At 39.1% G+C, this 14766-nt stretch overlaps 1 protein-coding gene across 2 annotated transcripts in view; it reads left to right on the top strand.

Annotated features, from left to right (window-relative positions):
• wdr7 (WD repeat domain 7) overlaps positions 1 to 14766 on the top strand; it is a 748403-nt gene that overhangs the window by 155158 nt on the left and 578479 nt on the right. For both annotated transcript variants that reach the window (XM_078552151.1, XM_078552141.1), the window contains one exon: positions 6384 to 6579. In XM_078552151.1, the coding sequence (XP_078408277.1) occupies positions 6384 to 6579 (196 nt within the window). The remainder of the gene's footprint in view (positions 1 to 6383; positions 6580 to 14766) is intronic.

Genomic DNA, 14766 nt, shown 5'->3' with positions numbered 1-14766 from the left:
TTGCATTTGCTACAGTCAGTTTCTTCCCCTCCATCCACTCAGTTGCAGCGGCCACTTTCTTCCAGCATTGGAATGCTCTCCCTAGTTACCTTATCCTTAGTATCTTCCTTCCTGTTTTCATAATTCCTTTCTTGAACCATGTCTTTGTCCTCGCTAACCCTTGTCCTCTTTTTGTTCATTTCCTTTTCATGTGCATCTATAATTTTTACCTCTTGGGGCATTGAGACTCCTTCCTATCCCTGAGGTACACTATAGACTTGATATAAGTTCTTCGCATTTTTGAGGGGTTGTTATTTTTGTTACACTTGTGAAAAACTTATCTTCTGTCATTTGGAGACCTAGGAACATTTTGCAGTTTGCTTTTCATCAATTGTATGTGTTTGTTCTGCAGATGAAATGTGCAGCTGTTACTTTTAAGGCTGCCATATACATTTTCAAACTGTATAGTGCAACTAGCTTACGTAGCATCTATTGATCATCACCCATCTTGTGTCTAAAAAGCCTTGTGCTGTTGTAGCCTGAGAAGGCACTCAATTGGATAATTTTTTTTTTTAGCTTTTTTATTATGGGCATTTATTCTTCTCCGGGGGAGTGTATGAAATGTGCACTTCAGAATTCTGCGCCAACATTTTCTCTTTCGCTCCGCTAGAGTTTGCCTTTGTCATTTAGGATATGGTGATAGAGCTGTTGTTTATGGCAGTATGCAGAAGTGGAATTTCTGGCATTACACAAGATTTTTTAAATAACATCTTAATGTAAACAAATGAAGTTGTGTCACTGTCTATAGAACCTAGCATAATCCAAGGTCTGTATTCTAACTACAAAATTTACTTTGATGAGACTGAGACCTTGTCCCCAGGGATAACCCGTTCAGAGTGGTTTTAGATCCAACTTTCCATTTAGATTGGCCAATGGGGATTTTGTTTCCCTGAATGTCTACAGCTCTTATTATCAAAGGGTTATGAAAAGCCAGCTATCCAATTTTACTTGAAAGTACAAAGGCATGCTTTCAGAGGTGGGATCCAAGTCACTTGGGTATCTATAAATGCACTCATAACGAGGGCTTTCTTTTGCATGTGATTCTTTTCCCTGATGCCCAAATTTTAAAGGAAAAACATGAGCATTACAATTTCTGTGGAAGTGCCATGGCCTAGGATTCAGACATACACCTTGTAGCATTAAGTGCGCAGAAAAAATTAGAACATCCAACTTTGAGACCAACAGTTTACACTCAGCTTTCAGTGGGTTTAAAAATAATTGCCTTACGAATTTCAAAAATTACCTTTTAAGCAAGGAATTGCACCCGACTGAATTGTGTGTTTAGCACTTCTTGTAATCAATCTGGTGTGGCATTACCGCTGGGAGTCCAGAATAAGTGTAATTATCAAGTGTAGTAGGGTTAGACAGTGGGGGAAATTGGAACAGAGCACACGGACATTTTAGATTTGTCCTGTCTGTATTTTTACAGTGTCATTATAAATTCATCTGCCCACATTAATACTGAAAACTACTTAAATAAAGTCATCAAACTGTATTGCAAGGAGAATGGAATAGAAAAGTAGGGACATTTTGCTACAGTTGTATAGGTTATTGGTAAGACCACATCTCGAGTATTGTGTATGTTTTTGTCTCCTTATTTCAGAAAGGATTTGATTGCATTGGAAGCAGTTCAGAGCAGGTTCGCTTGACTAATTCCTGGGGCGAGGGGGTTATCTTATGAGGAAAGGGTGGACAGATTGGGCGTGTTTCCATTGAAGTTTAGAAGAATGAGAGGTGATCTTAATGAAACATAAAAGATCCTGAGGGACTTGACAGGGTGGATGCGAAAAGGATGCTTCCCCTTGTGGGAAAGACTAGAACTAGGGGGACACAGTTTAAAAATAAGAGGTCTCTCATTTAATACTGAGATGAGAAATTTTTTCTCTGCAGGGTTATGAGTCTATGGAACTTTCTCCCCCAGAGAGATTGTGGAGACAGCGTCATTAAATATTTTTAAGGCAGAGATAGATAGATTCTTGACAAATAAGGGAGCCAAAGGGTACCTGGGGTAGGCAGGAGAGGTTACGGGGAGAAGGCGGGAGAATGGGGTTGAGAAACTTATCAACCATGATTGAATGGCGGAGCAGACTCGATGGGCCGAATGGCCTAATTTCTGCTCCTGTGTCTTATGGAGAGTGCTGTTAAGGCCACAACCAGATCAGCTATGGTTTTATTGAATGGCCGAGCAAGCTTGAGGTGTCAAATGGCCAACTCCTCCTATTCCTATGTTCATATGTAATGTAAACTACTGAATTAGTAATTTAGACTTCTGGACTAATAATGCAGAGAACGCAAATTCAAATCCCACCGGTAGTAGTTTGAGATTTGTATTTGTATCTTACAAAATTCCGCAAATGGAAGAAACTGACAGCTGTAAAATTGAATATTAAAGCAAAATAATGCAGATGCTGGAAATTTGAAATAAAAACGGAAAATGTTGGAAAAACTCAGCAGGGCTGGCAGCATCTGTGTAGCGAGAAACAGAGTTAATGTTTTGAGTCTCTGGAGAAGAGTCATATGGACTCAAAATGTTAACTCTCCACCTGCTGAGTTTATCCAGCTTTTGCTGTAAAATTTAAGTTTGTCAGAAAAACCTAACATAAAGTGTTTCATTGACTGTAATGCACTTTGGAATGTCCTGAGGTCATGAAAGGCATTATAGAAATGTCAGACATTTTTTGGATTTTTATTAACAAATGTTATGTTAAATTATAATTAACAATAAACATCATTGATCACTGCACCTGGCTTTCTATCTTAGTTTGCTACCTCTTCCGTTTGGTTGTATATTTTGTCAGAAACGTCTTCTCAGACCATTTTTGGGGCTTATTTTTACAATCAAAGGAGTGGTTTTAAAATATGAAACTTGTCTGAAATTAAATTTAGTAAATCCAGGCTAGAGTTTGTTTCAAAATGCTTTACAAAAAACTAAAAAAGACATGTATTGACACAGAATGAGGGCAAGAATTCTCTTGCATAGCACAGAGAGACTTACTGAATCACGCCAGGAAATTCTGAAAACTACTGTAGACACGTTGAAAGTGCACAGATGCACTTGATAACACCATTCAATTGTTCTGGGAGGAGAAAAATCGAAGTCTAGGCTACTGGTTTCGAAACCAATACTTGTAAATGTCACAAAAATATTGAGTAAATTTAGAAATTATATTTATTGACAGAAATGGGCTAATTTAATATATTTCCTTTGTTTATTGCGTTATGAAAGTCAACATTGAGAGTGAAGGTCAGGAACTTCAACTCCTGATGAACCTTGGAGCTTTTGCATACATGCAGACCGGGAGTGGGCTCTACGTTCACAGTTCTACAATTTTATGTTCTGTGGGCCTAGCGTGCTTGTGCAGGATGAAAACAGTGCAAAAACCTGTGTCAGGCAACCAGAGGCAGAGTGCCATTGCTGACATGTGCCCCAAGCAGGGGACAGGGAGAGGTTACCAAAGGAAGTCCCAGGCAGGGACAGAGACAGGTCCTCATTAAGTTGAGGTAAAAAAGAGAACAGTGAAACAGGCTCCAAACTGGAAAAGAGCTGTGGGTAGCAGGCTTTAAGGGAAGAGGCCTCAAGTGAAGCCCTGATAATCGAAGAGGCCTCAGGAGAATCCTGAAGATCCAAGAAGGCAGCGGAACGTTTGTGACTCCATGCTGCAGGCCATTGAGGCAAAGGTACCCCTTTGGAGCAATTGTGTTCTGTTTAAGATCTGGCTAGAGATCTGAAGTAGTGCTTGTGAGTTGGTGCTTGATGGTGCTCAAGTTGGTGCTCAAGAATCTAGGGGAACAGAATCTCAGGAGATGAGATTGAAAAACTGCAAGATGAGCCCTCATTGATGCAGTCTGAGTCTGGGAATTGAAGAGAACTCAGGAGAAGCCCTGAAGATCCAAAAAGGCAGCGGAAGATTGGTGATTTCATGTTGTGGGCCGTTGGGATGATGGTACCCTTTTGGAGCAGTTGTGTTCTGCTCGGTGCAGCCCAACAGCTGAAATTGTGCTTGTGAGTTGGCACTTGAGAGTGCAGACTTGGGAATCCAGGGGAATGGAATCCCAGGAGATGGGATTGAAACTCTGTGAGGTCGAATATTGTTGAAGCCATCCAAGTTGGAGCAACTTTTGGAGAGAATTCCCAGGTTGGATCTTCGAAGGTGAGGATTGGGATTCCTTGTGAGAGAGACAGAGCTTAAGTGAGATTGATTGACTTAGTGTTTACTGACATCTGGGTGGGTTGTTGAAAAATCCATGGACTTTGTCTTGGTTGCATCTGTCATTTATTGTGTAATGTGTGTTCGACCACAGTTTGCTTGTTAATTCACATGTACCTCTTACCGTGAATGTTTGAGTGTAAGATATTGTAAATTGTTTTATCTTTCTGATCTTGTATAGTAAAGTTTATTTCTGTTTGTTCAAAACCTGTGGAATGTAGTGGCTTTATTCACTGGGCAAGTGTCTTGAATCTCAAACTTTGCCTACTTTAAACAAAACATTATTGGTCCCAAACTGAGTTTTACGAAAAGCTTGGAGGCCTGGCCTAGTGTTATAACAATGGGTAGCTTCTCCTAACTGATCTTACAGGAATTTTTTTCTATCAATCCTTGGTTGTCTCTCATTAGTAGTTTTCTAGTCACTTGTGACTTTTACATTCTCCATCTCTTCAGTTCTAATTTGTTGCTGTTGTTTTGTTGTGAACCATTCCACAAAATGGCATATATAATATAAATATTCTACATATATTACAAAATATCGTGTCTATTGGAGTGCTGGGTCCTTGGTTCTCATATCTTAGCCCACTTTCATGGGTAACTCGTAAGTCCTCCTACCCTGAGGTTCTTGATAGTAAGTAACATGTTTGAGAAATGAACAAGACATTATTTGTTACTTTTTAACTACCAAGTCTATCCTGTGCTTTCATATAATCATCCTTGAGTTTTCGAGAGCAAATAATCATCACATTAGACCAAATTTATTTTACAAAAGGCAAACAAACAAGTATCTAACAGTCATAGAAAGCTATATATTTACAGTGGAAATCCTTGCACACAAGTGCTGAGTGGACCTTTTGTAAATAACTTGCGTAGAATGTTTTGTTTATTGAAAGCCATCGGTTCAAGTATCGGCAGTAGGTGGGATGTAGATTTCAGGTTACTATTAGGTCAGCCATGATCTTATTAAATGGCGGAGCAGACTCGAGGGGCTGAATGGCCTACTCTTGTTCCTTGTTCATATGTTCTGATGAAAGGCATCAACCTAATATTTTAATGCTGTTTCTCCTACCATAGATGCTGCCAGACATTCAGAGTATTCCCAGCATTTTCAGTTTTTATATCAGATGAAGTGTGTTCGGGCAATGTAGGACAGCAAGAGATTACAGAAGGGTGCGGCCATGAAGGGATTTGAGCACAGGGATGAGAATTTAAAAGGTGTGTTCAGAGCACAGGGAGTCAATGTAGGTCAGCAAGGACGTGTGATGCGTGAGTCAGAGTTGTACCAGCACACAAAGAGGCCATTTGGCTCATTGAGTCCATGTTTGCTCTCGAATGCAATCTAGTCAGTCCTATTTCCTCGCTCTATTCCTGTAGCCCTGTAAGTTTATTTCCCTAAAGAGCCCAACCAATTTCCTTTTGAAATCCTTCATTGTCTACTTCCACCACTCTTGTAGGCAGTGAGTTCCAGGTCATTACCACTCACTAAGTTCTTTCTCACATCACTCCTGTATCTCTTGCCCAAAACCTTAAATCTGTGTTCCCTGGTTCTAATGCTGATGCATTATGGGAACATTATGCTAATGGAACAGCCTTTCTTTGTGTACCTTGCCTAAACCTGTCATAAAATCTCCCCTCAATTTTCTTTGCTGCAAGGAGAACAATTCCAGCTTCTCCAACCTAACCTTGTAGCGAAAATTCTTCATCCCTGGAACCATTCTGGTAAATCTGCTTTGTCTCCTTTCAGGGCCATCACATCATGCCTGAACGTGGGACTTGGTATAGCAGAGTAGAGGGAGCAGAGCTTTGGATGAGTGGAAGTTTACAGAGTGTAGGAAGCTGACTAGGAGAGCAACTGGAATAGTCTGCACTTTCAACAGTGCACCGATTGCTGTTCTAAAAGTAGTTTTTGTTATCCTCAATTGAATCTCATCCTTTCCTATTCTCTTGAAACTAAGTTTAATTAATCTATAAGCAATTTTATGTTGGCATTTTATGGTAAGGTTAATCTAATGAATTTACAATCCACTGTCTTACTCAAAAAACAAAGTGGTCTTTTCAGTGAACATGTTTCCAAATCAAAACATCTACCTCATGTTAAAAAAAAATTTTCTTCTTTCTTGTTGGCTTTGGCTGTAGTCTCGAGTTCAGTACTGTGTCTGCTCGGTCGCTAGCGACCATTCCGTGGGTCTTCTCAGCCTTCGAGACAGGAAGTGCATAATGCTGGCATCGAGGCATCTATTTCCTATTCAAATTATCAAGTGGAGACCTTCTGATGATTACCTAGTAGTGGGGTGTTCAGATGGATCGGTGTATGTCTGGCAAATGGACACTGGTGAGTACGTACTTCTCACTTTGAATAGCTGCTAATATTATATGACTTTTGCAGTCAAAAGTTGGTCAGAAGCTTAACAACTGAGAATTTTAAGTCTTCAATTATTTATGTTAAATTGTTTATGATTGATGTAAAGCTTCATTTTGCTTCAAGTGAGATGATAGAGAATTTTACAGTTTGAAGTTTTAGGCCAATAAATTACCCATTTAAGTGGAGCTCCATTGGATACTTTCCAAACAGAAGTCGTTTTGTGTAGGTGTGATAAAGCTAAATATACAAACTGAGTCTCGGATAAATTGTTATAAGAGAGGTGCGGGACGGGTTTATGTAAATCAGGTAGTCTATATTTACAGCCTTTTGCATTTTCTATAACTTCAGGTCTTTGAATTGCTAACTGTAGATGTGCTTGCAGTGTCTTATTGTCTGAAACTATCTGTTGACTTGCAGTTTAGCCATCTGAGAGACATTTCAGATGACAAGAAAGTAAGCTGGTATCTTCACACACTATAAAATTGCTAAATGGCTGTGCAAGGAAAGCTCTGGAATAGCAAAAAGCCTGGGTGAAGCAGTATAGGTATTGATAAAGTTCCCTATACTCCATTCCTCTATATTTTCAGCCGTTTCTTTCTAATGTATGCCCATGTTACAATCATCAACCATTGTAAAAGATTTTGGAAAGGATACTTAGGATTTTGTACATTGAGCATGGTGTTCAAGTTAAACATTTATGTTGTTATTACACTTTTTTTTCTTTGTAATTCTATATCTTGTAAATAAATTTTAGCTGGAACGATAGGCCTGACTTTTTTTTTCCTTTGTCTTTGTGAGATGACAGAGGTACATAGTAGACAACCTCTGGTGAATTACTCAGTTAAACAACTCACTAAAATGCAGATGATGCTATTGAGGATAATAAGTATTTCTCACTACCATAACACATAGCTGTGGCTCAATAGCACAACTCTGACCTGTCAGAAGGTTGACTGAAGCTCGTCCTCTTATTCACCCAGCCTAGCTAGTGAGTATTTTTAATGCTTCTAGTCTTCGAGTACGACTTTCATATGACAGGATAAGCCACTTGAGATGCTGACTTGAGAAATGAGGTGCCTCCTTTCTAATGTATTTGATGCTGGTAAACTTAGCTTAGTTGGTAGCACTGCTACTGCTGGGTCAACAGTCTGTGTATACCAAACCCCACTGCATGCTTCAGCACGTAATGTTGACTCAGTGGTGAACACTGAGAGAATGCTATATTGTCAAGAGGAGTTGTCTTCCAGATTAATGTTAACCAGAACCCCAATTGTCTTCTCAGATAAATGTAAAAGATCCCTGGCACTATTCAGAGATGCAAAAAGATTTCTCCTGATGCCTTAGCCACTATTTCTTCTTCTACAAACGCTACCAAAAACACCTTAACAGACCGCTTATTTATTTGCTATTTGTGAGACTGTGCTGCTATCTTTGCTTACACAACAGTGCACTTAAAATTGATACATTGGTTGTTCAGTGCTTGGTTCATGAAAGGCACTTCAAATTCTGCATTGTTTGGTCAATTATTTCAAACATTTGTCACCCCTTGAGTTAAGAAATGTTTTCTAACATCAAGGAATGTACACTTAAGGAATCATAGAAATTTACGGCACAGAAGGAAGTTCTTCAGTCCATCCTGCCTGTGACAGCTGAAGAAGAGCTCGTCAGCCAAATCCCACTTGCAGTTCTTGGCACTTAATGGCACCTCAAGTATATATCCAAGTACTTTTTAAATGCAGTCAGCATTCCTGCCTCTACCACTGTGTTAGACTATGAGTTCCAGATCCCCACCACTCTCTGGGACGTGGGCTTCACTGGCAGGCCAGCATTTATTGACCATCCCTAGTTGCCCTTGAGAAGGTTGTGGTGAGCTGCCTTCTTGAACCACTGCAGTCCATGTGCTGTAGGTACGCCCACATTGTTGTTAGGGGGTTCCAGGATTTTGACGCAGCGACAGTGAAGAAACAGCGATATATCTCCAAGTCCTCCAATCCTTCTGCCAATTACTAAATATTTATGCCTCTGATTATTGACCTCTTTGCTCAGTGAAGTAGGTCCTTCCTGACCACTCTATCGAGCCATCTCACAATCTTATACACCTAAATTAAATCTCCTCTCAGCCTCCTCTATTGGAAGGAAAATTGCTTCAGTCTATCCAACCTTTCCTCATAGCTAAAATTCTCAGTTTCTGGCAGGATCATAGTAATTCTGTTCTACATCTTCTCTAGTGTGACCACATCTTTCTTGTAATGTGATGACCAGAACTACATGCAGTACTCTAGCTGTGGTCTAATTGATGTTTTACACACTTCAAGCATACCCTCCCTGATGTTACCTTCTATGCCTCAGCCAGTAAAGGAAAATATCTTGTATGCCTCCAAATCCTCAGGTTTTCACGAAGTGCTTCACAACCAGTGAATAACTTTCAAAGTGCTGTGCCATGCATTAAACTTGTATCTTCTGCTCTCATTGGTCTGATGGATCTTGGAGTAATATTCTGGGTTTGATTTGTTCACTTTCTTCCCTCTAGCAGATAGAGCTTCAGCTTTTCTGCTTTTCACTAGGGATCATTCCTGTTGCTGTTCTTGAATGTATGCATGTATGTTGATCAAAACTATCCATAATACGGTACATTATCCACGTTTTTAAATATTTTAGTGTCCTTTTATCATGCCTTGCCTTATTCTTGTCCCATCAAGTCAGAGCACTGTCATCATTCATGAGTTCTATGACACATCTTATCTATGTCTCATCTTATCCCTAAGTCTGAGTAATATTTGCTTCTAATTCTTAGGAAAAATTTATAATAACTAATCATTTTTCAATTTTCTTCACATGATCATCAATGTGAAGGATATTAATTACCACTTGGAAACTATCAGCATCAAATACTTCGAGAATAGGTATAATGTGTCAGACCCTGTGTAAATAGAAGAAACATAATGGACCATAGATTATGATTTCTATCCCACAAAGGGATGACCTTAGTGAATTACGCAAAATACCACAAATGGAGTATAGATTGAATGTCAAGGATCTTCATAATGTGTTCTGTCAAAGTAAATTAAAATAAGATGCAATTTTTAAATGAGAGCTAAGTAGACCCACAGATTTTAGATTAGTTTGGATGATGATATCACTGAAACCTACAAGATGAGAGGTATGTAAATGAGAAAAGTAGTTCTAGGAATGATGTCTGTGAATCGCACAATAGTTGTCAAATTAAGTAAAATTAGGAATTCTGTGGTGAATAACGCACCTTCTGACTCCCAAAGCCTGTAAACCCTCTAGAAGGCACAAGTCAACAGTACGATGGAATAATTTCCAATTGCCTGTATGAGTGCAGCTCCAATGACATTCAAGAAGCTCAACAGCATCCAGGACAAAAAGCAGCTCACTTGATCACCCCATTCAACACCTTAAGTATTCACTGTCCTACCAGCTGCACACACTAGCACCAGTGTGTACCATCAATAAGAAACATTGCAGCAACTTGTCAAAGCTCCTTCAACAGCACCTTCCAAACTCCCTTCAACAGCAGCTTCCAAACTCATGACATATACCACCTGGAAGGGCAATGGCAGCAGATGCACAGGAACATCACCTGCAAATTCTCCTCCAAGTACATCACCATCCTGACTTGGAACTACACCACTGTTCCTTTGCTGATGTTGGGTCGAAATCCTGAAAATCCACCATCCTCCCCCCTGCCCCCCACCAACAATAATACTGTGTGTGTACCTACGTGACAGGGACTGCAGCGGTTGATAAAGGTAGCCCACCACCATCTTCTCAAGGCCAATTAGGAATGGGGAATAAATGCTGGCCGTTCCAGTGACATTTGCATCCCATGAAAAAGTTTTTAAAAAGCCATACTTGTGATTAGTGTAGCATGCATACTGTAAGATATTCTAGATCTATTAAGTATCCAGGAGGATACTTATGCGAGGTATGTCATGTGTCAAAGGATTCTTTTGCTTAAGTTTGAGAAGCAGGCGATTCCATTCCTCAGCATAAAAAGGGAGGAAATGTTTCTGGAAGATAATTACTCAGCAGATTGAGTGGATGAGAAGTAAGTGGCCACAACGGGAACAGGAGGAACCAGAAGATGAATTCTAGTGGGCCTGGACCTGTCCAGTCGACATTCAATCCTTCATGGTTCAAATTAAAGTGGAAAGAAGAGATAGAGGAAGATAATCAATAACAACACTGAAACGAGGCAAAAAGAATGAAACTATCCACAAGGACAGGGAGTAGTGGTAGTAATGAAAAGAAAGATGGCTGATTTGTATTGATGAGCTGCAGTCTGACTGCCATGATGCCAAAGCAAGGGACACAAATAAACGGTTAAGAAAAACAGCAAGATGTTGTGATTTATGTAGGATTCAATGTGACAGGAAAATGTGGAATGTTGATCTTGAGGAGAGTAAATGAAAAGACAAATTTGCTGAAAAGGCCAAAATTGCTCATCCACAGAAAATGTAATGTGTAACACAAACAACGGTGGTGTTGAATTTAATGGGCAGTAATCTGAGATGGTCAGTCATGTGGCAATTGATAAGGCAGGGATTTAGCAATTGTCACATTATCCAGTGGTAGTAAATGGGGCACAACATCATGCAACACTTATGAAAATTATTTCTTTATGCTGAAACTAGAATGGTTAATTATACCAGTTCATGAAGATAACCTGCCTCTATTTTGCGAGTTTTCTGCCCACATAGCTGTGTCATCAACAAACACAATACTGTATGATCTCTGCCATAAAATGTCTGACATTATCAGAGGACTCAGTAAACATCAATGGTTACTCATTTTTCAGGCATGCATTTTTTACTGATCACCATCATTTGTCTTTCATTGCTGAGCAAATTCTTAGTCTGTCTTAGCAAATTGCGATCTGCTATATAACCCTTCAACTATGCAACTAGTCCCAATATAGGAACTTTGTCAAATGCTTTTTGGCATTCAATTAAAATCATTCTACCTCATTAAGGATGGGAATACATGACAGAAGGTTTAGAGAAGAGCAACTAGGATGATTTGGGGCATTTAAGAACTAGATTTTAAAAAAAGAATGGGGATGCACAGGAGACCAGAGTTGGAAGAATGCAGAGCTCTTGTAGGGTTGTAGGGCTGGAAGAGATTACAGAGATGGGGATGATCAAGGCTCTAGACGGATTTGAGCACAAGGATGAGAATTTAAAATCGAGTTATTGGTGGAGCAGTGCCAGTGTAGCTCAGTGAGAAGAACAGTGATGGATGAGCAGGACTTGGTGCAGGTTAGGATACAAGAGCTGGTTTTTGTAAAGGGTGAAAGATGTAAGGTTGGTCATGAGACAATTAGAACAGTTGATTCTGGATAAAACAAAAGCACGGATGAAGGTTTCGATAGCAGATAAGCTAGGGCAGGTCCAGAGATTGGGATAATGTTGGAAGTAGGCAGGTTAGAAAAATTCCTACTGGATTTAAGCACATTTGTGAGGTACAAAATCCCATGACACTATCTGAAGAAGAGTAGGGGTGTTGTCATGAGAATCAACATTTATCCCTCAAGCAACACCAAGAAAACCGATTATATAGTTATCTACCTGATTGTGAACCTATTGTGCACAATTTCTCTGCTGCGTTTTCATACATTACAACGTTGCCAATACTTCAGAAGTGTTTAATTGGCTGTAAAACACATTGGGACATCAAGACGACATGGCAGATACTGTATAAATGCAAATTTATTATTTCTGTGCACAAACTATATAGTCACGTGGTCTAATGCTCTAGTTTTACAGCCCTAAATAACAATTCTGATGGATTAACAAAATGATACATCATCACAGATTTTTATTGGGCAAAGGATGGCAACCGTGCAAGAGAAATCAATAGACGATTCTCCAGCATTAAGGACCTTTTCAGAATTTCAAAATGTTTACTGCCCTCTGATTAAAAATAAAAATTTTGTGCTACCAGATAGTGAAGTGAACCAGCGATGTATATATAATTAAATATTAATATATTTTGAATACATGAAACCATGAATTGTATGACTGGAGTATTTTCCAGTTGACTAATTGTATTCCGCAGTTTTTCTTTTATGATTACAGCATTACTCATCATTGTATACCATATGCTTCATTGACTTGATTTCATTTCAGAGCAAGAGAGGAGCATGGATTGAGTCAGCAGCTGACTGAATGGGGTGGCTTACTGATAGTCAATTATTAATGCAAAATGGTTCTCAATCTAGTGTTCGCCGGTGCTCCTTTCAGTGCATAAAATGGGATTCTCTTTTGGAACTGTCAAATTACATAGCAGTTTGCTGTATCTAGTTTTCTTAAATTTAACTTGTATTAAAGCCTTGGCTAATTTTATGCACCAGGTATAATAGTTTTAAATTAGTTTGCTTTTCTACTTCTGTGATGGTGAACATTGATAAGCTCCAGCTATACTATCTCTGTAGATTTTTTAACGTACCTTCCCCTCCCCCACTTCCCAGAGGACCAGTCCAATTCACTTCACTTGCATAGGATCTTGTTCAGCTTCAGTGAGCTTATTGCCTGAAGTATAGCCTAAGAGATCCTCATTTAAATTGCATTTACTTAATTGTTGCTGTAAGTCTGTATAAAGACAGAAAATAAAGACCATTCACCTCAATGCAATTTTCATTTTTAAACTCAGTGTGCACATGTTGAAAGTCAACATTTCAGGCTACATTAGACACATTAGCTGCCCTGGAAAACTGAAGGAATAAAAACATAGTTTGAAGGGCATCATGGCCCACTGAGTGTGTCACAAACTTGGAAGAGCTTTCTGTAGAATTTTCTGATGTACTCATGCACATTGATGAAGTCATTGGGTTGAGTTGATAAGATGGTTTTGTGAATGATTCTATTTGAAAGGTGATACTTAGGAGTATTTGAAACTATTTGCTTGTGTGACTTGAGGAAGATTATAATTGTGGAGTTTCTCTCATGATTTAGTGAAACTTAGCTGGAATTAAATAATGGACCAGAATTTGCAGAAAAAAATAAGGTGTCTCACCTGATGCACACCATTATTTATGTGAAAATCGGCTATAGCTTCCATCAAGGAAGAGACACCCCATGAATTGCAAATTACCGCAATCTGCTTACTGATTTGCACAATTCAGCTGTTAGCTTTGCGCAAAAGGCAAGTCTCGCTTAACTGTCAAGCAATTTTCATGATTTTTCTGCATTGGCACATTAATTGTCCACTTGCCACAAATTAAACAGAGGAACATGAGTAAACCATTCAGACATTTGAGCCTGTTCCACCATTCAGAGAGATCACAACTGATCTATATTCTAATTCCACCAACCTGTCTTGACTCTTAATACCTTTGGCTCGCAAAAGTCCATCAAATTCTAATTTAGAATTACTAATTGAACTAACATTACTCCGTTTTTGGAGGAGAGAAATATACACTCCTATCACCCTTTGCGTTATGGAGTGTTTTTCTGATTTTCCTGCTGAATGGTCTGGCTCTGATTTTGAAGTAGCCACCTTGTCCTAGACTCCCCCATCAGCCGATTTTTAAAAAAATTATCTCGATTCACCCTCTCGATTCCTTTCAAGATCCTGAAATCCTCAATAAAATTATTCCGTAACCTTCTATGTTGCAGGGAGATTACAAGCCTAGTTTATGTAATCCTGCCTCATAATTTAACCCTTGCAACGCTGGTTACATTCTGGTGAATCTGCGCTGTACTCCTTCCAAGGCCAATATATCCCTTCTAATGTGCAGTACCTCCAGATGTGGTATAGCCAGGGCTTTGTATACCTGTGGTAAAACTTCCTCTCCTTCGTGTTCTAGCCTTTGGGTAATTAATACTGTAAGTATTCTTTTAATGACGTGATAGTTATGAGTGATTACTAATCAATCGCTCTGGCCCAGAAGCTGAAGAATTATAACTGTATAGTCTTAATTTCTTCAATTTTGAATTAGTTCAGGAGATCTTATAAACGTACATTTTTTTTTTCTCAATCCAATTTTGTTTTCTCATTCTGTACCTGATTTGACATTGCATTCACCTTCCTTTGTTATTTCTCAATCCTTAAATTTCATTGTTAAAAAGGAGATATACTATTTGCTGATTGTTTACCAAGGTTCCAGATGTCCTGTTGCTCTCACTGCACTAT

The sequence above is a fragment of the Cetorhinus maximus genome, chromosome 1, assembly GCF_964194155.1.
Source record: "Cetorhinus maximus chromosome 1, sCetMax3.hap1.1, whole genome shotgun sequence".
Lineage (NCBI taxonomy): Eukaryota > Metazoa > Chordata > Chondrichthyes > Lamniformes > Cetorhinidae > Cetorhinus > Cetorhinus maximus.
The sequence above is the reverse complement of the archived record's forward strand: the minus strand, read 5'-3'. Positions and strand labels throughout refer to the sequence as shown.